This window comes from Bolinopsis microptera, chromosome 2 (assembly GCF_026151205.1).
Source record: "Bolinopsis microptera isolate Bmic1 chromosome 2, MBARI_Bmic_1.0, whole genome shotgun sequence".
Taxonomy (NCBI): domain Eukaryota; kingdom Metazoa; phylum Ctenophora; class Tentaculata; order Lobata; family Bolinopsidae; genus Bolinopsis; species Bolinopsis microptera.
In genome coordinates this window covers 21,540,541-21,563,108 of record NC_087073.1, presented here as the reverse complement: position 1 = coordinate 21,563,108, position 22,568 = coordinate 21,540,541, and the positions used below count along the sequence as shown (strand labels likewise).

The window sequence follows — 22,568 nt, the reverse complement described above, 5'->3', positions numbered from 1 at the left end:
TGTATCTAACAGATTGATTTTACTTTAACCAACTAGATGTTAAGTTTAAACAGGGTCTCAGTGTAAGTAAACAAACATCTGCAATCAATTTAAACGAATCCTTAAATATCTACTTATTTTATACAATTTTAAAGGTAGAATTTATGGCTGCGTGGCAATTTTACAGAAACACTACACTTGGTCAATGTTTGGAAGATTCGCTAGATGAAATGGTTCAGGTAATATCATAATCATTATATTTCCTAAGTCATTATATATTATTGTTTAAGATATACTCCCCTGTAAACAGTTGGGATAATATTGTGTAATTTCAGACGCAACAGATCACTGTCGCTGCTAAGGCACAAGTGTTACTACAGTTTGATAAAGCAATGAGTTACTCGCTCGCACAACGAGCTAGGAACAAAGTCAATTTCAAGGTATGTAAATAGTAGACGAGGGAGCTCATCTTGCGACTTGTGCTATAATCGATGAAATAACTATAAGTTAGGGTTCACATTTAAAATGGATGGCGCTAATGGGATTAAATAATTTACTGCAAAACGAGCTTATTATTTGCTTTGGAATTTGGAGCCAGTTCATGTTTAATAAGATTCTTTTGGTATAAACAACTTATTGAATTCAAGAAAACAACAAATTTTTCAAGAAAACAACAAATTTTTATTTAAATCAATTATAGCAACAATTTGAAAAACTTTAAAGCTCTTCTATTACCATGGAATATACTACGGGTATGGTGACTTGGGCTATTGAGTTGTTAAGTAGATTAAGATTAGTAAACCTGCACTTGCATTGTATATTTTATAAAAACTAGAAATTAGGCTTCACGGTAAAATGGAGAAGCAGGCTGATCTTGGAGAGAGCAGACCGTAAAGTTTACGCACCCACCAGGGCTACCTACCTACCCCAGTTGTTCTTTTTGGTTTATCAGCTTGTATTGTTATATTTATGGACCCCGAGTCACCACACTAAGAAGGAGTATGTAAAAAAATAATAATAATAATAATAAATTAAGTTAATATCATCATATCTGTTTAAAACAGTAAAAGTCAAGTTGAGGATTGACTTTCCTAGTTAATTTAAAGGTTCAAACGTTTGGGAATATAATAATGTTGGTATATGTATCTGCTGCAGCAATAATATCGAAATATCATTTGTCTAGAAAATTTTCGCCACTTCAATAGATATTGGGTCGGCAATTTGGTGAGTGAGTGATGAGATGGTTTGGTCTGTGATTGAGTGAGGGGCGATGTGAAAGTTGTGGTAAGTCCAGGTGTTATTATTGTTGATGGATTGAGATCCCAGGATGATACTTTTACTGCGTAATTTAACCAAATGAATTATTAATCATTTGTCCCTATAGGGTAGGATAAAAACATACCGTTACTGTGACAATGTTTGGACCTTTCTGATGACCAATACAGAGTTCAGGGACTCTACGGAGGGGTTTCATGCTGACAAAGTCAAAATAGTGGCTTGTGAAGGTAATATGAAATTCGATTTACTGATCGAACAATAATTTGAATTTAATTACTTCGATAATTTTTCTGCAAATAGACTGGTTAACAAACGTTCAAATGTTCAGGTAACAAACAAGAGAAGACGTAACAATATGGTGGTTACTATGGTTACCTAGCTCTCAAGCTTTGGATCAGAACGGTTGATAGAACGAGTGTTGAACTGAAAGTGAAATTAATGTTGGAGAACTGAAAGTGAAACTAATGTTGGAGAACTTTGTGAGAATTAGTTTTGAGAACGTATTTTTCAACTTCGAGATTGAAATCAGAAATGTTTATTTTTTAGCGAGTTTAGTGAAGATTGGAGGAAGGATTAAAGTCGTCTGAATTGATTTTATGAAATTTTTACCGAAGCTTTTGGTAAGGAAAGGGATCAGATATTGTACCACTCTGCCCCTAATATTACCGTATATATTTCTGTTGGTGAACAGAATATTTGATTTATGATTTAATTATTAAAACTTCTTTTTTTGTTACCTAGCATTTTAATGTGATATTGACTATTGCTATGCAATTTAAAGGACCAGTTAACTGAAAAATTTGTAGTCTCCAATTTGGCTAAGATTTAAATCAGCTGTGACAAACTGGTAAAGAATCGTATCGCCGAAAGAACCAATTCTCTAGCGTACGTGTAACGCGTGTTATTGCAATAATAAGCTGTGGCGTCGTGACGTCATAAAGTCCCTCAGTGCGCGCTTGCATAGCGTAATACATTGCAAATGTTTATCATCGTCAATAAAACAAGTGTAACTCACTCAAATTTTAGAATTATGACTATTACCCTAGTTCTCCAAAATCCTTATAGTTTTGGCTATCATCCTAACTAAAGGAATAGCTGATTGTATGTACAGTGCTCACGTCATGATTTTAAACAGTGACATAATTTCTTGAACAGTGGCGGGTGAATGTACGGTTAGAAAGTTTCTGCTATTACAACTTATGTCATATAATGTGATAATTTTGGATTGTTTTCATTGCTTAATTACACAAGCAGGGAGACTGTACCGATTATTTTTCCCCAGTCCATGAAACTCTAACGAGTTTAGAAAGGATCTAGATAAGTAGGAGTTTGTTCAATTCCGAGAGCAATTATATTTATATCATAGCGGAATTTCTAACTTTAATCCACATGTGTCAGCCAGTACAGGAGACAAGAAGTCTGGCTACTTTACGGCCGTTCCTCTGGGATTATTAGTAGAAGTAGCTTCTATCAGAACAGTGCCGTGGGAACAGAATTCCCGCCAAAATACCCGGTCTACCAAATAGTAATACTGATTGGTGTGTACGGTGTGCGGTGTGTTTTGAATTAGACTTACGGCTTACCTAGTTGTTATCCTAATTGCATTATCATCGGTACATAACATAAATAAACTACTGGTAAGTTTAAATACCAAGTGCAAACGTGTTCAGTCAATCGACCCACTGAACAACTATAGAATTTCCAAGACCCTATTATTCTCTGGCCATATATTACCATATGATTACGGCACGATCGATTGTTAGATGGCTAAACGACCAACGTTAATCTATACAATTCTAAAACTATGAGCTAGCACTTTAATCTAAAAATACACTTTTTATATTACTCCTGATTTTTACATTTCACGTTAAACATTGTCGCCACAGGTTGATCATGGACACTAACAGCTTAATTTGAGATAAATGACTTAAGAGTTTCTCTAAAGTTAACTCTAAAGTTGTGTAGTCCAGTCATTTATGGACATTTATGGAAATGAACCTGCAAATATTCAAATACTCACGAAACTTTGCACAGACCTTCCTGAAGGTATGAATAAACGATTTTCGTTTGGAGACATTTTTTGACCGTGGAGAAAACCCAGGAGGGCCACGCCCATATTGACCCAACAACGTAACCGACCCCTTGCTTCTGAAGGTCGTAGAGACTTCTAAATAGGCTTAAACCAAGCGGCATATGCATGTTTATATAGGAGTTACTGAGCAACACATGGCCTAAAATCCTTACTTTTCGAGAAATTTGCCAAAAACCATTTTGGGCGTGGTGCTGAGCCCATTTTTGATAGGATCGTGATAGAGTCTTTAGACAGGGTGCAAAAGAACCGCAATTAGCATATTAATATATGACTTACGAACAAACATATGCCTTAAAGTGCTTACTTTTTCAGTTATTGGCGAAAAACTGATTTTCGGTTCCAGAAATCATGCTAAAATATGGGCATCTCGTAAATTGGGCTATGAAGGCCCTACAGATTTTTGAATGAGTGCAAATTGTGCAGAATGGCCATGTTTATATACAACTTATGAAGCAACATGTACCCTAAAATACTTACTTTTCGAGTTATTTGGGGGAGAAACATTGTATTATGTCCATTTTCTACCTGTAAAATACAGTCTCACGAGCTACTCAGTGCGCGCAAGGGACTTTATGACGTCATCGCCAAAATAATACAAACGCTAATTACACGCGTTAGAGAGCAGTTAGAGATTTAGGAATTTCGACTCGTTGCTTAGTTTGCTATTTGTCACAATCTGTCAAAATATGAGGATAACTTTTTTTTTCAGTTAACTGGTCCTTTAAATGTGTGCCCACTACACCGCTTCACGCCAAATCATGTATCGCGATTTCCCAACTGCGAATAATTCAGTGCTAAAGTTGATTCGGTTTTACTGTGCTGATTAAGTTTGGTTCAAACTTTGAATGATAAACACCATTTTTTTCCCGGTCGTGCATCGTGGCCTATCCATCGTATATTGATTGAGCAACCCTTCCACTTCAGTTCTGAAGCGATTTCCTAGTCATTCGGTGATCGTGGATTGTTCGTTAGTATGGACAATGACGATGACCATGTCAATGTGTGTAATATCATACATATTTTTGATACGTGTATTTTGTATTTGCAATAACAAATAATGTGCGAAGGTTAACCTATTAACTTTTTACGTATCATTATCGGTAAATAATCAAGTGTTTCATTTTGTCATGGCCCGTTTTGTATGTTGTAGGCAGTAGGTTTATAACCTACCAAAGACACTCGCAGAGCTGGACTCGTCAACGGTCAATATTTGGAGCAAATATTTTACGAGTATCACTATCGCCTGTCAAGGCCCGTTACGATAATGTCAATTAGCTTGTAGGTTTACCTTTATAACCTACCAAGACGCGCGCCGCGAGTTGGACTCGTCGACTATCACCCGTTAAGCAAGAGCTTTTATTTTGCTTGGGTTTAACTTTATTCGAGCACGACAAATTGAACATGGAACAGGTGATACAATAATTGTTAAGAAATATTGAAATCTATTACATATATAAGATAATTAATGAGTTGGAAAGCGCGCCTTAGTATGTCATACTCATATGTTGGAGGACTTCGACGCGCCGCGCAAACTAGCATTCTTGCTTTGCATCGATGACAAGATCAATGCTTTGCTTCGCAGCTAGCAACGATCTGGAAGGGTTGACATCGTCAATCAAACTCTTACTGGGCCGCGCTCAGCCTGTCATTCCGCCTAATCTCTATTCGGTTGTTTACCAACATTAAAGCTTGGGGTCCTCAGGTAATCAAACTCATATGTTATAATTAAATTGCAATATAAATATAATGTCATCAAATTTAAAAATATTTTTAATTGCGTAATTAAATACTTGACCATTATTAATAGTCGAGAAGAAAGCGGCGCGCGCTACTTCGAAGAAATTTAGACGAGTAACATCAGTCAACGTAAATACACAATATAACATGACAGATAAGAATACGATCTCGTTTATTTAAGACTAAATCAATTGTAATATACATTATTGTAAAAATCAAAACATTAAATTTTGTTTTACATACTGACCAAAACACAAAATAAAATGATTGGTTATCGAAAATCTAAATTTGAAGCGCCGCGCATATTTGTGTTATTTTATATTCATACCGTAAAATCGAGCGCTACTATTATGGGAAAAGGTGATCTTATTACTTACTGATCAGTTCACTATCATTTCAGTTACAACTCTAAAATTTGAGTTTGGACCGGAAACTAACAAATAACTTCTAAATCATAATTGATCAGAGGATGTTTGTTGAGTAATTGTCTGATCTGCTCGTAGCAGTGCGCATCTTCACCGTGTAATTTCATCTAATAATTGTTTTTTACGCTTTCACTCAAATTGTTACCATTCTATTTTTATTGATTGAACCATATAGTTGGACAGTAACCATTGATGAATCTATCTGTGTATACTGTTTGAACAATTGTTTTTAATTTCGTGATGGTCCAATAGCCACATTGTTAGCGGCTTGTTAGGCCTTGTGTACTTGATGTATGATCAATCGATATATCTAATCTGGGATAAGGGGAAATACTCTTTTAGTGCAGTACGAAATTGAAAGTTTTCTAGTCGAACACTTTATATATTACAAAGGGTTTTGTTTCATACCCTCGTACCATAAATTTATTGGGCTTCATTATATGTAGCCCAAAAAATTTTGAGCATATATGCTATAGATTCGTTATAGCGTTTAGTAATTTGGTTTTTCGTCTAGAAAAGGTGGGTCATAAAAACGACCCTATCGTCCCTAATGGGTTAATGATATTATTGTCAATTTTTCACATCCGAAATTGAAAGTCAATCCACAAAGAACTGTAAAAATCTATCGATATTTGTATGTGAAATTATTGTAACTTATATTATATTACTTCGGATGGCAATAGGCTTAATCACAACTTCAACAGATAGATAAGAATATATGTTCATTTAAATCATTCAATTCAAGTGATACAATTGGCAGAGCACAATACACAGGTAATGGAAATTATCCACTGCTACCAATGTTATATGAAATATCAACAACAGTCTAAGTAGAGGCTACCCATTAATCTCGGGGTCTATTGTAACTGAGCCGCATGATATGGAAACTGATTTTGGGGTCTTGTCAAAAGATTCTAAATCCTCTTAGAACACCCTTTAATTTAAGACATTTCATACTCCTGAGCTTTTGTGCCCACAAATAGGGGCTTTGGCAATGTAAATTACCAAGTTTGCTTACCATGTTTTAACATTTAATAATTAATTAATTATCATCCGTGTTGCGCTGTTACATATCAATGTAGATGTGGAGCTCCAATCTGAGCTCAGGTTATGTAAAGTGTAAGCAATACGTTTGACAGATTAGCCTCATTGTAAAACTCGTGACATGTCACAGACGGAAGCCTTGTTACTATGCTTATCATGTCTGAAGTCTTCCTTGCTCCATATTTTATAATTCAATATTATTCTGTAAAATGTGCTAAAAATTAAATTTCTTGTTTCATTGAAATTTCTTGTTTCATTGTTTCATCGAATATTCAAGTGTAGACACTCACTTTCATCGATTTATTTCCATCCCTCTCACAACTACTTTGAAACTTTTAACTTCTAAACCCTTATAATAGGTTATATGCCTTATGTCAGCACTTGACAATATACGTTCCCCTCCGCGTGTGAGGAGGGTTCCCGCCAGTAGGATTGTCCCGTACAATGCCAGTAAGTATTCTTTAAATTATTAGTTCTTGAGAATGTTATTGTATGTCAACTCGTGATGATATGTGATTATAATACATGACTTAGCTTTAAAAGTTTATTCAGATTGACCTCCCTTTCAAGCTAAGAGTGATTTTTTCTTTTATTCCAAATATAAATGTATGTCACCAAGATAAGCAATAAGCATGGTCATTGACAATTAATGTGTATCATTTCAGAAAACAAAGCTAGGCGAAACTTGTTTGGACCTGTAGATCATGAACTGTTAGAAAATGAGCTGAATGACTCCATCAAGAAGATAAATGACGAAAAGAAAGAAAAGTGGGGCTTCGACTTCAGTAAGGGGGAGCCTGTTGATGGCAGCAATATCGAGTGGATAAACATAAATGATGAGGTGACGGCCACATCATCATCAAGTGAACCTGTCGAGACTCTGACCTTTAACACCAAGGTTCCTATATAAATTTATAGTAATCATGTGAAAACATTATTATGTATGGAAAAACTTATAATATAATACTGTATTTATATTTAATTAAATGCCATGTAGTTCAACTATTGTTATCATGATCACTCTATTACGCTTCCATCACCATTACGGTCTATCTTTACAGGCATTTGTTGGAGTAGAGGGGTTCAAACTTCTACCATCAGCAGAAGCACCTCCCCAGCCAGTTTCGTCTTCGCCTGAATTTATCAAATCAGTTCTTAATCCACAACAGACCAGAAAAGTAAGTTAGCAAATTTTTACAGATTGTAATTTGTTTTGACTAAAATCATGCGATGTTCTCTGTGAGGACCATTTGGGAAGCTATGAAATTAAAACACCCACGTTACATATTTACAAGTAATAATAACCATCAGGCAAACGAGACAACACCCTCATCGTCAGTTCAGAAGAAACGCTTGTTGAGCAGAACCACCACTAAAGTCAAGTGTAAACGGAAGATCACCAGCTCTCCAGGCTTCAAGGACGACAAAACCCAGCCTTCTATCCAGTGTACGTTGTTTTTTAACCAGTAATATTTTGCTTTGCTGTGTTAAATGTTCGTTATTTTAAGGATTTCATGTAGCTGAAGAACTTAATATGCTTTTTATCAAAACATGCTTATCTGCAAACAATTGGCTGACATTTTGTAAATTAACCGCCATCCTCCTCACAGCATTCTTCAAGAAGAGGAAGCACGTCCCAGAGCCAATTAAGAAAATAGGATCGACTGAAGACTCCTCTCCCGTCAGCAAGAAACCTCGTACATCAGAGACTAAACTGTCAACTGTCCGTTAGGTGAGAAGAATCTCTAAAAATCATGAAGTACCTAAGATCTTAAAACATGCCATATTTTGGAAAACAGTTTCTTTCTAACTGCAGTCTTGGTCGCTAATTACAGATATAATAATATTCTTGAATCTGAAAGCTGTTCAGATGTACCTTTAACCGTTCAACCAGTGCTAGCAGTTTAGCCGATTTTAACACATTTAGTATTGTTTTGAAATCTTTAATGTAAGTTAGTAAACACTTTTAATGGCTATATTTGACCTTTCTCACCTTTACAGTTTCAACACATGGTAATGTTGTTTGAAATGTATAGAATTTGTAATATGGTGGCAGGTGTTAAAATAGTTATATTTTCAGTACGGAAGTTACAAGAGACGTTATAAACTCAGAATTGTTTGGTATTATTCTCAGTATTTGTAAATCTAGATACAGTTGGGGTGGTCCGACAACATCGGTGTACTCACATTCTGATATTGAGAAATATCGGTCCGGTAGAAATACCCCTCATAAAGGCGTGGTTGTTATATCTGGGATATTTCAAGGTTCATAAATTCCTCACGATAATTTCTCTGACGCAGAACTAGTTGTTATAATAGGGTTGTGTACTCAGCGCGCCGATGTAACATTCCTCAATCCTCATTACTGAATACAATCTGATAGAATCAGCTCAGGCACGCAGCTCTGTGATCGTAGACGTTATTTTTTAAAGTATTTATGATCGATTTTTTAATGGCTCAATCATAATCTTTTTATCTTTAACTTACCAATAGTATGAAATATTAGAGACTTTATAAGTTGGGTTTCCGTTTAGTTGGCTGTTTTGGGATCTTGAAGTTTGTTCAGTTGGGAGTTATTAAGTGTCTCATTTGGATAACAGCTAATCATTTTAAATATAGACACCTATTAGTAGTATTAGTAGTAATAATTTGGAATAATAATTATTCCGTTGAGTTGTCTGTCTATTCTAAGTTCACTTTATAGTGGTGACACTATGGAAATTACATTATTGAAACCTTAATCACAAAATATTCGAAAAATGACGTAAAATTTAAGCAAATCACGGTAGCACGATTCATAGATATTATTTGATATTATAAATTATACAAAAACGCTTAAAAGCAGTAGCAGGTATGGTTAGAATCAGATATTACTTAAATTAAATGACTTAGAATAATATTTGACCTTGTACACTTGTATTTTGAAGTTCAATTCTTGTCCATTTTTGACTGTTGGTTTGGCTTTTGGTAGCTTGTGTACGATAAATCCTATCGAATTGTAATTCTTATACTATTTTCAATGTACTGTATTGTCGTATATTTACTATTTGGAATAAACGTAGTTTACTTTTTAGAAAATTTTATTTAACCCGAAAGCAAGGTTGCTGAAGTAAATACTAGATGTAAATGAATCAATAAGAAACAATTTTTCATATTTTATAAAAGTCATGATGAGACTATCAATCAGCAAGATTAAAATGTACCATATACTTATTATACATAGTCAAGATTTCTCTTATAAATGTAACCTCATTCTATAAAACTAGATTAGCAGGGGGATATGATCTTGTCGCGAGCATTACGACCACTCCTCTCCTCCCTCCCCTATCAAGCTGCAACATTCTTCCCAGAGAAGAAAAACCCGCCTTATTGGCTTGAAAACCTCGGCAAACCCGGAAAAGAGAAGAAATTTCCCCGACTCTACCCTTGGTATGTTAGTATTTGTGTCACCTTTAATAAACCTATGTTTATTAGATGCTTGTCTTGTAAAATGCTCCTTTATAATAATAAAATACTGTCTCCACCAGGATCCACAAAGTACAGCCACAGAAACTGTTACCATGTGACGATGAACAGCCCTATCCCGTTACTATCAAATCTTTTGATCACGTCGATAGAAAGCGACAGGTATTGCTATGAAGATTAAATTGAGCTTTTTGATGAATTTAACCATTGAAATTCAAGTTAATGATGAATAATTCAGCAACTTCTTGCTAGATGTTTCATCCAGGCCATCAATATTTCCTCTTTTTCTCAGAAACGGTCGCGAGCAAAAGAAAAGAAGAGAGAAAAGGTTAACATTATAACTGAGAACGAAGTTAAAATTGTGGTTGTTAGTAATAATATAATGGGGCGGTGGAAGAAACTCCATCCCATAATAAAGCAGGTTTGTTTCATATCTGTCATCCTCTACCTCTCATTTCATACTAACTAACGTTTTAAATCTGTTCGGCTATTATTAAATCTGTTTAATAGCGGATTATTATCCGCTATATAAAAACATCGCACGGACTGAAACCAAGTAGATTTCTTATCTGACCACCTAATTTCTCAAAACCTCACTAATTCGTTATTCATTAGTCATTTGTTGTTTAAGTACTGCGATTCAAATTACGAAAGAAATTGTCTTCAAACGTCGTATTCTTATTTAATTGCTGTAAATATAACACATCAAATTTAGAAATAGATTTTCAATTCAGAGTAGTTTGTTTATTTAGTAGGCCGATAAGATTAGACAATGCATGATGATAACCAAATTGATATTATTTCGGTGCCCTTATCTGTAAATTGTTGAATTTGTCTGCTTATCGTCTAATATATCCCCAAAACGGTCGGTTTAAATAAACAAAGTGTAGGTTTTCTCACGTTACCAATCTAAAGGAGTTTTAACTTCTTATCTGCTACTTTTAATAGTAATGTAGTTTCCTATTTCATGCAGATTGCAGATGTATGTAAATTGGAGGTAGTAAAATGTAAGTGTAAAACTCTACTCAAAATGGACCAGCAATATGTCCACAACACACTCCCGGAAATAAGAGGCACCTCGCATATAATGTTAAAATAACTACACTCAAATCTGACCAGTTAGCAGCCTGCATTATATCCTGCAACCAATCAGAATGCGGTAAAGATGCCGTGGGGCCCACAATTTAATGGGTCCTTAAAAACGGCGGTTATTGATTTAAATCGGAGGTATTCACAAAAATTATACACGAAATATTCATAACCCCTGGTTTATTTAGCTAACATTCTAAAATACACACATAGCATTACTGAAAAGAGCTTGGTAATATGCGAAATACTAACTATTTTACCGCCTACAGCTGATCTACAGTCTTCGCGAACACAAAACCAATCATTTTGTCAAAAAGTTCAATCAAAAGATCCACATTCTGTTGTTGATTTAACTAAGTTAATTAAACTAAGTTAATTTAACTGTTGTTAATTTAACTAAGTTGATTAATTCTAATTTCCCTATAAAAACTTCTAAGGCATGATGACTTGTATAATATTCAACATTGTATAGAATTGTCGGCTAGAGTGACACAAATCCTTCATCAACATTAGTCTCCTTCAGCAACACCCTCACTGATAACCACAAAACTCGGTCGTATAAAGATAATTGTAACTTAAACTCGGTGTAACTATAAAGATAATTGTAACTTAAACTCGGTGTTATCTTCAGATAAACAAGAAGCCGTTAGACCACGCTATTCTACAATGCTATTTCAACAGTAACTGGAGCCCCAGATACAGAGACACCCTCACTACACTGCTAAATGCTCGGTTCGTCTTTCCTTTATTTCACTGCCCACAATATCACCCTGGTTCTGGACACCCAGAATAATGGGACCGAGCAATATTACCTTAGGGAGTGTCCAAAGTTATTTTAATCTTTCTGAACTTATTTATCTTACTGGGTGGCAATTAGGTTGCTTGGTGGCCGGTTTGGAATAGGGTTTGTGATAGAAATTTACAAGATCAAATATGATCAAAGCAAAAAAAGAACCTTCTGTTGTCGCCATTATTAGCTGTCCAATCAGTGCACTGGGCTGGTATTTTATATACTATATGAATCAATGAAACTCCAACCAATCAGAACATAAGTTATTTAAAACCACCAGCATTGTAAATTTACCATAAACAAGTAACTAAAATTGGTATACTTCCAAATATTCAAGTTTAAATGTTGATATTGAGCATTAATATTTACACCTCGATAAATAGCGTCCCAATTATTCCTGACACATTGTTATTACATTGGTCTACGCCTCAACGAGCCTCAAACGCTGCATTTCAATCAGGCTAATTTTCAATTTTGGGTTGGCTCTCTTCAAACTTGGGGTTGTGGTTTTGATTAAGTGCATTTATAATTCCCCGATAGTAAATGATGGAAAGCACCAATGCACCCAGTATGATGCCTCCAATGGCAAAGTGCTTTGCCGCGATCCCTTCCCTCCTTGCTTTAACATAGTTGTAAGCTTGAATCGCTTTAGCACTATCAAACGAGTGCTTCAGCGCCAGGAGTGCACAAGGGTTGATGAGACCACAGAGAACGGTGACCACCAGAACAAGAATAATGTTGTTAGAAGGGGGGTAGGAAGTGGGGAGATCAGTGGTTAGGGGAGTTTTAGCGTATTCGTGTGATACAGAAGTACGGGGTACTACGCCTGGTATAACTGTAACTTTAGGAGCTGGTTCAGTCATTGTGGTGGCTATTGTTGCGATGGAACTCACTGAGAATCTGGTAGGAAATGGGAGGGTTGCCGGAGAGGTGGTGGTGGGTGTTTGCGGGGGCGGGCTATCCGGGACTGTTCCACAGTCGAACACTGGGTTAGTTGCGCCGTTTAACTCTTGCATCATTTCCAATAGTACTAGAGAAAACGTACCTCTTTTCAAGTACAACGCAACCGAGACACAACTAAAATATTGTTTGATCAAATGATTCTGTTTGGCTTTACTATTTTGGTTTCTAGTTATTCTGCAACGTAATTATCTCTTTTTAGGGCATCGTATCATAAAAAATGTCTCACTTTGCATTGAGATATGTTCTTTGTTTTTTTACCGTCACGAGATTTGGTGTCTTTGTGTGCCCTCATTGACGCAGCCCTTTATTAGTCAAATTTCTGTCGAATGTAAAGAATTTTTCTATCGCTCTAAGTCTAACATTCGAAATTTTCAGACGGATAGCAAAAGAAGGGGGAATAGAAGATACCAGCAATTTGTGGATTGATTACGCAACTTGTGCTAGATATCAAACAGATAAAAACGGTTTGACAGTTCATGCAAAGGGAATGCAAGGGAGTTTAGTGAGATATTGGTCAAATCTATCTGTTACTGTCGTCAAAGGACCTCCCAATAAAAAGAAGGAATTCAAGGGTGAAGTTCATCACGAACATTATGCAAAGTATTTACCACCTTTAGAAATACAGGAAAGTAAAACGTACCGTTGAAACGGAGTTGATGTTTTATGGTGAACTGTTTATAATGTGATGTTCTTTGTTTAAAGATTAAAACTCGAAGCAATATATTATTTTTAGAATTTCTAATTGCTTTCATGCCTTCTGTTTTCTATTTCGGTACATTTGGTTTAAGAATCGGAATTAGTAACATGCTCATATTTAGGGTTTTATATTCAAGGAGCATTTTAATTTATTTCTTGTGAACTGGAGTATGAGATTTTTGTGAAACCTTCACAAACCAGATTGTACATATTTAGAAAAGTTGTAAATTACATTCTATCGCTTAGTTACAATACTAACAAAACTAAATACTGTACTGCTTTCAACTATTCAATGGTGCTCTGACTCGGATATCCTGCATTTCATTAAATAGTGGCACTGTAACCGGCTTTTTAAGCTTTCTGATTCCCTTGAATACAGGCTAAGATGTCGTTAGTGTTGCAATATGGTGTGACGATTATATTACCAAATTACGGCGCACCGTAATCTGACATAATTTTGAATCAAGCCCTTTACTTCATCATATATAATTAATATAACATATATATAATAATAATAATAATTACTTCATCGCCGTTTATAATCTACAAATAATTATAATATATCTATTGTTTTCGAATCTTTAATTTTGTAAAACGGTCAGATGTGGAAAATTTAAGACTAGGAAAGTAAGTATTTAGAATCTGCTCCGGCTTGTCTCATTTAATATCCTCTATATAGATTTGTGAACCTATTGAACCTATTGATAGGTTTAGCTAAACCTATCAATAGGTTCAATAGCTTCACAAATCTATATAGAGGATATTAAATGAGACAAGCCGGAGCAGATTCTAAATACTTACTTTCCTAGTCTTAAATTTTCCACATCTGACCGTTTTACAAAATTAAAGATTCGAAAACAACTCTAGAAGTAGGCATCTTCACGGCCATCACGCAATCTGCGGACCACCTCCTTGACTGCACCAGTCTATTATCGAGTTAGAGTTTTCTGCACTGTGTCCAGGAGTAGGGGGCTTGTCTGGAAGGGTGTCTAGGAAATTTCCAAGAGATGTCTTGAATCTTGTCAAAGTCCTTTGAGTATTGACAATTTTGGGGTGAACATTCCAGAGTCTTCCAGCTCTCACTACAAATGAGTGGTCGTAGGTGGAGCGTGCAGTGGCTAATGCTTTTTTTTTGTGAGAGAAGGGAGTATAACTTTAACTCCCAGTGTGGCATTCTCTCTGAACTGTACATCTAGGTCATTTGGACATATACCCTGGAGAACTTTCCACAGATGTATGAAGTATGAGCCTCTTTGCAATAACAGAAAGTTCAGGAGTCGGACTTTCCGTTTCATTTGTTCCACGGAACAATATTTGACGAAAGTCGACCATCTCAAAATCCAAATATTCGATTTTCTTGAAACTTTCCAGATAGTATTATTTGAGATATTACTTCAAACACAAGAAAATATCTCCAAATTTGGCACATAGAAATTCGCCCGAACTTGCACAGATTATCCGTCTTACAATTATGACCATATCTGAAAAGTTTAAATAAAATCGTTTATTCAGGTCTCGAGATATATGCCTGTGTTCCGCAGAATTCGCTGATTTGGAGATATTTTCTTGTGTTTAAAGTGACATCTCAAATTTGGCACATACAAATTCGCCCAAACTTGTACAATACAACAACAATACAAGGGCAGGTCTCTCCCGAATGTTGGGATGGCCTGAGGTGCTTATCTCCTTTTCCGTAACCCTAAGCCACTCTGTGCCGAGGCACTATACTAGCTGTAGGAGGCAAACTTGTACAGTAGGTGGCAAACTTGTACAGATTACCAGATTCATAGCCATCTTACTATCTGCAAAGTTTCAAGAAAATCCTTTATTCAGGTCTCGAGATATATGCCTTGGTACCACTGCAAACCACCGATTTGGAGATATTTTCTTGTGTTTGAAGTGATATCTCAAATTTGGAACATAGACATTTACTAAAACTTTTATATAATGTCAGTCCCATACTTATCTTACTATCTGGAAATTTTGAAGGAAATCGCATGGTAGGATCTAGGAGAAAATTTTCGAAGTTATTGTTTAAAACGATTGATTTTCGGCCTTGCAATCTGGAACAGATTTGTCGAAAGTCCTTCTGAACTTCAGTAAAAAGTGCTCGGATTTTGCAAAATATGTGACGCGCGAAAATAAGTAGTTGATACAAACACTCCACTACTAAGTTCAGCGCACGGCAGTTTATATTGTTAATAATATCAAGGAGGTCAAATGCAATAATGCCGCTTATATAATAACTTATAATAACTAATATAATAACTTTAAAAGTTAACGGAGCTTCCTCGATCAACGATGTTTATTAAGAGTTGCCCTGTGGCTAACTTTGATCCAGCAAAAATAATTTGCTCATGATGTGTAATTTTCTTAGTAATGGCTTCACCTTCAGGTAACCCTTTGAAATTAGTTTTTACATAATCCTGCTTAGCTAGCGCATAACGGTCAACGGATCGATTAAAACAATGAGTTTTTACCTGAAAGAAAATCATTCTTATTAAGTTAAAATCAAATCACTGATACAGGGAGGGATCACTGAAATTTATAAAAAAATGTCCTTTATATCCGGAACATCATTCCGCTTCTATGTTCTACATTCCAGTATGACACAATTTCCTGACGCATCTTATACAATATACATCTTATACAATATACATGTTATATAACTCGTTAGATAATCTACAATCTGCAGTGTCCAGCACTGGAAGAAATATCTAAAACTCTAGGATTTCTTCTTACAAGGACTCGAATTCTCTACGGGTGTTAGTCTCTCATTACTTAATGAGTTTGATTGTCCCAAATTTGTTGTTACCTCACCAGACTGCTCTCGAATGTCCTTCAGATGATCCATTCTGCGTTTCTTCTCGTACTGTTGTCGAGTCGTCGGATTAGGATCTTCTTTAATGACGCAGGAAAGTTTCATATCGCTGATGATTTGTTCCCTGGATACAGAACTATCACTATCTCCTGGATATAATAGACTTTGTTGGGAAGAAAGCGATTCATTCTCCACTTTTTGGGGTTTTGGCGCTGTTTCGTTGTATTTCTTCAGGTCGATATCATGTGTTGGGCTGATAATTGTTAGCATTTTACACGGAGACATGAGATGAAGCTTAGTTGTGCCCTCGGGTACCAGTTTGGGTCCATTTATTACAATGTTAGAGGGGAAACATCTTGTTGAACCGTATATTACAATCACATCTGTAATGACCTCGTCTATTTCAAATATTCCATTACTGGTTTCTGGAACCAACGTTGCCAGTACACTTTGCTCACACCGAGCTTTAAGTCCATCAAAACTGCATGTTTTATATTTATTTGTTTTTGAGAGAAGAGTCTGAGCCATTCTGATGGAGCAAAGTCTCCAGAGGTTCTCCTCAATGATAGGATATTTGAGCATGAGCCCGTGCATATCTTCAGCTGATATAAAGTAGCACTGTAGATCAGACTCGCACACAACATGCGATCCTCTTGGTCGGTTAACGAGAATGCTCTGCTCCCCAACTATTGCTCCGGGGCCTAATAGAACATTGTGTTTTAGATGACAAGCCAAATGCAAACTAGATGTTTTGGCGAGGTCTGATTTTGACGAGGCGACCTCAATATCCTCCAAGGAGTGGACAACTCTAGCTTGTCCGGAAATTATTAAAAACACCCCATCAGCGATCTCTCCCTTCTTTATAAATGCCTCCCCTTTGGTGTAAAGGTGATGTTCTGCAAGATTACTAAAGTTAGTCACAACGTATTCCGGCAAATTTTTCAGCCAGGGTACCTTAACAAACATACTGTAGGCATCGGGAGGAGATATCCAATGTGTAGGGTTAGCAAGCAAACGTTTCATCTTTTCTTCTAACTGTTTGGTGAACAAAGCACAGTCAAACTCTTCTACTAAACCATCTTGGAGAAGCTTCCAATTGGTGTCTCTGCCTTTATTTAGAATAAGTCGCACCACTTGTTTGGTATTTATAGCTATGGCTATCCCTGGGAATTCTTTCCTTACCAAGGCTAAACTTTTATTTACTTCATTACGAGCTTTGAGAATTTTTTCCTTGAAGACAGCCCTGCACTCCTCGTAAGCGACAATCTGTTCCAAGTGTTCCAAAACTTCGTCAGAAGCAACAATGAATGCACTCCCAATATCGTACCCAGCCGAAACTGACTTGTGTATTAGATCTCTCACCACTTTTTGAAAAAATAGAAGTATCCACTTTATGAGACGAACGCATCTGAACAACCGCACAATTCGGATGACTCTGAAAACGTTGAAATTAAGGTTGGCTGAGCCACAGGCTGTAAAGATGTCTGAGACGGAGTCAGCGATCGAGATGATGATGATTGCAAAATCTACCAAATTCCACTTGTTGAAAAAATAGTATTTTCGCTGGCCGATGAGTTTCAATATCATTTCGATGATGAAAAGGGCCAAGAAACAATAGTTTGAAATTCCAAAAGCAATACTAAGGTTAGTTTTTTCTGTTCCTTCACACATGGCTGAAGGCATAGATAGCTCTACTATTACCATAATGATATTTACGAAAATGCAAAACATGATAACCATATCGAATGCGGTAGTAGATACTAGCTGATAAACCCTGTATTGGTGGATATTGTTAGGAATTGGGAAGTTATCCTCCTTGCTGCCTGCCTGGAGTGAAACCAGCTTTGATTTAAAATATGACAGTGTACATCCAGTGTGCCACATGTATTCAATCTCAGATAGCTCGATGAACTTGTCTCGAATGTCTAGTGTTTGATCACACATGTCGTCTAGAAACCGCAGCGCCGGCTTACTCAACAACCCGTGATCGAACTGTTTCCAGAGACTTATCTTAAAAGCTTTGAACACCCTAGACCTAGATTCATCATAAAACTCGCTCAGTTCTGCCCTTGTAAGCGGTACTGCAACTTTAGTGGAACAGTTATTGCACGCAGTCACCTGATCGTGTAATTTCTCTATCTCCCGCCTATTCGTCAAAATATCTTTTTCTGTGTTGTAGATCGTATCTATGTAACATATCTTCTTAACTTCTTCCCAGCTGCTATCCGTGTGTTTATCATCCTGTTTTAGGGAATGCAGTTCCTTTTTCATTGCTTCCATTATTATCGTGGCAGCAGAATCTACTGCCACCTTTTTAGCTTTAGAGATATGACAAAATCCTAGTATTGACAGAACTTGGTTGAATGTCGTCGAGTTGATAAGTAAAGTTAGCACGACGATCCCTGAAACAAAGAACAGTATCTTGCTTCTCATCGCCTTACAGAATCCCGCATTGTGATTCACTTGAAGAGCTAGTGCCAGAGAAACAGCTCCTCTTAGAGCACCCCACATCAGGACAGATGCTGACTGCCAGGTACTTCCGTACCCTGTCCTGGAAAGGACGCAATGGAAAAACATCAGCATCAATGATCTGGAGGCAGCCACCCCTACGTACAATGCGCCAAGGTACACTATGTCGGTCACTTCTATATTCTCTAGAGCTGAGAATGTTATGATCATTCCAACCACCAGGAATATTATTGTATTCACCAGATAACCCATCTGTTCCCAGAATTTGTTTAAGAAAGCTTCGATTTCTGGACTTATGTTCATTTTATTCATGTTGACTACACATCCAAACAAAACTACCGACAGCACCCCGGACGATTGAAGGAACATCTCACTGATGTAGTACACCAAATATGGAGATCCGACTGTGATTGTTATTTCGGTCAAGTAGTCGTTAAAGACCTTTCCTAGCCAGAAGACAAACACATAACCCATTACTATCCCAAAACAAGGCCCTCCTAACACTTTCACGGCTATATCTATTAAAATCTCTTCCACGGTCAAATCAGTGCACATTTGTTTGTTGATACGAAGTGGTTCAGTACAATTCAAGTAATTGAGCCGGTTTGGGTCACAGAACTGCTCGGCTGTGAAATTTGTTAACACTTTCCCTATTTCACAGAAGTATGTCTCCCCGGGGCAGGGTTTCATGGCGTTGTTCTGAAAAATGTTAAACAAAACTATAGCTGCTCCATCGTTCAGCAGTGACTCGCCTTCTATAACAATCGATAGGTGGTGAACGTCTTTACCGCCAGGACTGCTCTTCAGAAGTGCGACTACCGCCACTGGATCTGTAGCACTCAGTATAGCACCTACCATCATAGAGGTATTCCAGGACCAGTCGTATTGGAATATGTAATAGACCACAACTGCAGTTGTTGCCGAGGTAACTATGTAACCGGGTAACGCTAGAACTAGAATCTGCCCGATAGACTTTTTGATGGCATGAATATCGAGCAAGAATGCAGATTCAAATAGCAAGACAGGAAGAAACGTAAACATCAGGAGATGAGGATCTATGTGTATCATTCCGGCATACCCATGAAATTCCTTCTCCCAGTGTTTGAATAGGGCACCTATCAACATTCCAATAGCCAAGAGTACCACAGTGTAGGGAATATTGTAGCCGATCTTGTTGATTATGTGTCTTGATACAGCCCCAATCAGGAAAGTTCCTGACAGAAAGAGAATGGAGCCCAGGCCACTGTCGAGTGGGTCTGCACTGTGAGGAATTTTATCTTCATGATCATCGGCTGTGTGATCGTGATCATCACCTGCAGACCTTTCTACAAACTTGAAGAGAATGGAGCCACTCTCGGGTGGGTCTATACTCGCAGCCCTCGTTAAAACCAGACAAACAGTCAGCAATAATATTTTGTTTACCACGTGACCAGGTTTCCCCATATCTTTGTGGTCCTGAAATCGTTCGAATTAAAAACTTTAAAGGTATGCATTTAAAGGTATCCCAGTTTCTCTAAACAATAATAACGGGAATCAATTAGTCTTATGCTTGATGAACAAATAGGAGATATTCGATAAAATAAAATAAAAGAGACTGATGTACCTTTCAAAAAGACCGATCTTCTGGAAATAGATCACATTTGGTATTTAGTGTTTCAGGTTTAAACATCCGTGAATAACAACATAAACTAAAGATTGTAAAATAACTGCAAATGCGAGTTTTCATCAATATGAACTGGCAGTTAACTCAATATTTTATTAAAACAAAAAAGCAATGCTGATATTAGACCAGGAAATACGGAGTTGACTTCAATCGATTTTTAATATAGTATTAGCAAGAAAAATAGTCGTTAAGTAGTAAAAATGTTGCATTCGACTACAAAATCATTTGACTGGATGAACAACCTTTAACGTAATAAAACACGTATTACATATTACAGAAATATATGATCCAGGTTGCCAAGCGCCACGTTTTGCTCCGCAAAGTTATTTACCGTCGTAGTGCTATATTGTAATTAGTGATTCGCGCGCGCGACCGATATCACTGATCACAACATTTTATTTTGATACTGATTGAAATAAATTCGTTAAACTTGATATTATAAATTAGAAATATGTTCGTTAAAGTTAATTTTGAAACGCTGGGAACAACGTTGTAGTATAAGCCTTTTTTGCTTTTGCCGGACGCCGTGCATTTTTATTTTTCACGCCTGATCGGCTTGAATAAATATAATCAATAAATCATAAATGACGAGTTGATAGTGATACATGTTGTATCATGTATAGCAACAAGCAAAGGTCGTTCACATATTACGTAATCACTTTTTGGAAAATTTTAAACCCCATCCCCCTCCGTAATCAATTTTACATATAGTTATTGTATCAAAGACAAAATTACGCTACTACGTAAGATTACGTAATCTGTAATCAGCCGAGGAGCAAGGATGAAGGAGGCCGGTTTTCAAATGAATCGCTGGGTTTATAATTAACGGGTGATACTCGTAAAATATCTGTGCCATATATTGACCGTCGACGAGTCCAACTCGGCGCGCGTTTTGGTAGGTTGTAAACCTACAACAAGGTTGTGTACAAGTGACAAGGTTTATAACTTATCAGGACGCGCGCCGAGTTGGACTCGTCGACGGTCTAATATTTGGAACAAATATTTTACGAGTATCTTACCTGAGGACCCCAGGCTTTAATATTGGTAAACAATAGAGATTAGGCGGAATGACAGGCTGAGCGCGGCCCAGTAACGAGTATCACCCTTTAACTAATCAATGAAACAACAATTGGAGTCACGGCGTGATACAAAAATATAATAGGGTTAAAAATATTGAAAATGCCCTCCTGGCGAAAAACTGTTTCGATTGCATGTGATATGACCGAACAAGGAAGTTGGTCTAATTTCTCGTTAGGGTTAAGGTTTCAGCATATGCTTTTGTTAGTGTGTAGTAGATACAGCTTGGACATTGTTTGAAAACAAGGTAGCGTTCATGAATCATATGCTCTAAGCACGCTCCCTCGCACAGCAAAAACATCCAAGTGTCCTCACAATCCTCCATTCCCAAGCCCAGAAGGGAACTTATTCGTAAGAAGCGCCGTCTTAATGCCAGGATCAATGCTATAAAGCATGGTGTTAGAACTCCACGGAACAGCGTTAAACTCGATAACCTCAACAGCGAACGTGATAACATCGAAATTCTTATAAGGGAAGACATCAAACAAGAACGGCTCCGACAGGAGATAGCTGCGTTAGCTAAGATGAAGATCAATCCCAAGGCGTTTTATTCTTACGCTAAGAAATCGGCAAAGTTCAAGGCGCCTGTTCGACCTCTCGCCGATGATGCTAACAACCTCCAGTGCGATCCCACTATTATGGGCAACATCTTTCAGAACCAGTACCAGAAAGCTTTCAGTAACCCTGAAAACGTCAACCCCGATAACATCCCTGACGAAAAAGGGCATACAGAAGAACTCTCCGACATCACCTTCTCGGTTGACGACGTCCTTAGTGCTATCAAGGAAACAGGGAGGTTCTCCGCTCCAGGACCAGACAAGTTCCCTGCTCTCATCTTGCGGGAATGCAAGGACGCTCTAGCTCCCACTATAGCCAAGCTCTGGCAGCTATCTTTTGATACTTCGGACATCGCTGAGATGTTCCGCTCCCAGAGTATCATCCCTATCTTCAAGAAGGGGAGCAAGGCTGTAGCCGCTAAC

General features: G+C 37.1%; 4 protein-coding genes across 4 annotated transcripts; 3 read left to right on the top strand and 1 right to left on the bottom strand.

Moving 5' to 3' along the window:
* Nucleotides 1-115: 115 nt before the first annotated feature.
* Nucleotides 116-1,990, top strand: LOC134811782 (transcription initiation factor IIA subunit 2-like). The gene is made up of 4 exons (XM_063818847.1): nt 116-218; nt 315-419; nt 1,364-1,484; nt 1,586-1,990. Exons 1-4 carry the CDS (start codon nt 144-146, stop codon nt 1,606-1,608), a joined length of 324 nt encoding a protein of 107 aa, XP_063674917.1. The 5' UTR covers nt 116-143; the 3' UTR covers nt 1,609-1,990.
* A 4,849-nt stretch (nt 1,991-6,839) lies between these two features.
* On the top strand, nt 6,840-9,612 carry LOC134826550 (uncharacterized). Its single transcript, XM_063838948.1, has 6 exons — nt 6,840-7,005; nt 7,221-7,453; nt 7,617-7,733; nt 7,867-8,002; nt 8,166-8,287; nt 8,636-9,612. Exons 1-5 carry the CDS (start codon nt 6,927-6,929, stop codon nt 8,285-8,287), a joined length of 687 nt encoding a protein of 228 aa, XP_063695018.1. The 5' UTR covers nt 6,840-6,926; the 3' UTR covers nt 8,636-9,612.
* Nucleotides 9,613-9,819: 207 nt separating this feature from the next.
* On the top strand, nt 9,820-13,857 carry LOC134811323 (uncharacterized). The gene is made up of 5 exons (XM_063818098.1): nt 9,820-9,984; nt 10,083-10,182; nt 10,313-10,441; nt 11,741-11,841; nt 13,238-13,857. The coding sequence occupies exons 1-5, from the start codon at nt 9,836-9,838 to the stop codon at nt 13,506-13,508; spliced, it is 750 nt and encodes a 249-aa protein (XP_063674168.1). The 5' UTR covers nt 9,820-9,835; the 3' UTR covers nt 13,509-13,857.
* A 2,333-nt stretch (nt 13,858-16,190) lies between these two features.
* Nucleotides 16,191-20,538, bottom strand: LOC134811763 (sodium/hydrogen exchanger 10-like). Its single transcript, XM_063818810.1, has 2 exons — nt 20,452-20,538; nt 16,191-20,303 (listed from the first exon to the last, which is right to left on the bottom strand). Exon 2 carries the CDS (start codon nt 20,289-20,291, stop codon nt 16,284-16,286), a length of 4,008 nt encoding a protein of 1,335 aa, XP_063674880.1. The 5' UTR covers nt 20,292-20,303; nt 20,452-20,538; the 3' UTR covers nt 16,191-16,283.
* Between the last annotated feature and the right edge of the window lie 2,030 nt (nt 20,539-22,568).

Bases quoted from the DNA above. Each gene is read 5' to 3' on its own strand.
- LOC134811782 (XM_063818847.1), top strand. From the start codon at position 144: ATGGCTGCGTGGCAATTTTACAGAAACACTACACTTGGTCAATGTTTG. The intron at 219-314 runs GTAATATCATAA...GTGTAATTTCAG, and splicing joins CGCTAGATGAAATGGTTCAG to ACGCAACAGATCACTGTCGC. The intron at 420-1,363 runs GTATGTAAATAG...TTGTCCCTATAG, and splicing joins GGAACAAAGTCAATTTCAAG to GGTAGGATAAAAACATACCG.
- LOC134826550 (XM_063838948.1), top strand. From the start codon at position 6,927: ATGTCAGCACTTGACAATATACGTTCCCCTCCGCGTGTGAGGAGGGTT. The intron at 7,454-7,616 runs GTTCCTATATAA...CTATCTTTACAG, and splicing joins CTCTGACCTTTAACACCAAG to GCATTTGTTGGAGTAGAGGG. The intron at 8,003-8,165 runs GTACGTTGTTTT...TCCTCCTCACAG, and splicing joins AACCCAGCCTTCTATCCAGT to CATTCTTCAAGAAGAGGAAG.
- LOC134811323 (XM_063818098.1), top strand. From the start codon at position 9,836: ATGATCTTGTCGCGAGCATTACGACCACTCCTCTCCTCCCTCCCCTAT. The intron at 9,985-10,082 runs GTATGTTAGTAT...TGTCTCCACCAG, and splicing joins TTTCCCCGACTCTACCCTTG to GATCCACAAAGTACAGCCAC. The intron at 10,183-10,312 runs GTATTGCTATGA...TCTTTTTCTCAG, and splicing joins ACGTCGATAGAAAGCGACAG to AAACGGTCGCGAGCAAAAGA.
- LOC134811763 (XM_063818810.1), bottom strand. From the start codon at position 20,291: ATGGGGAAACCTGGTCACGTGGTAAACAAAATATTATTGCTGACTGTT.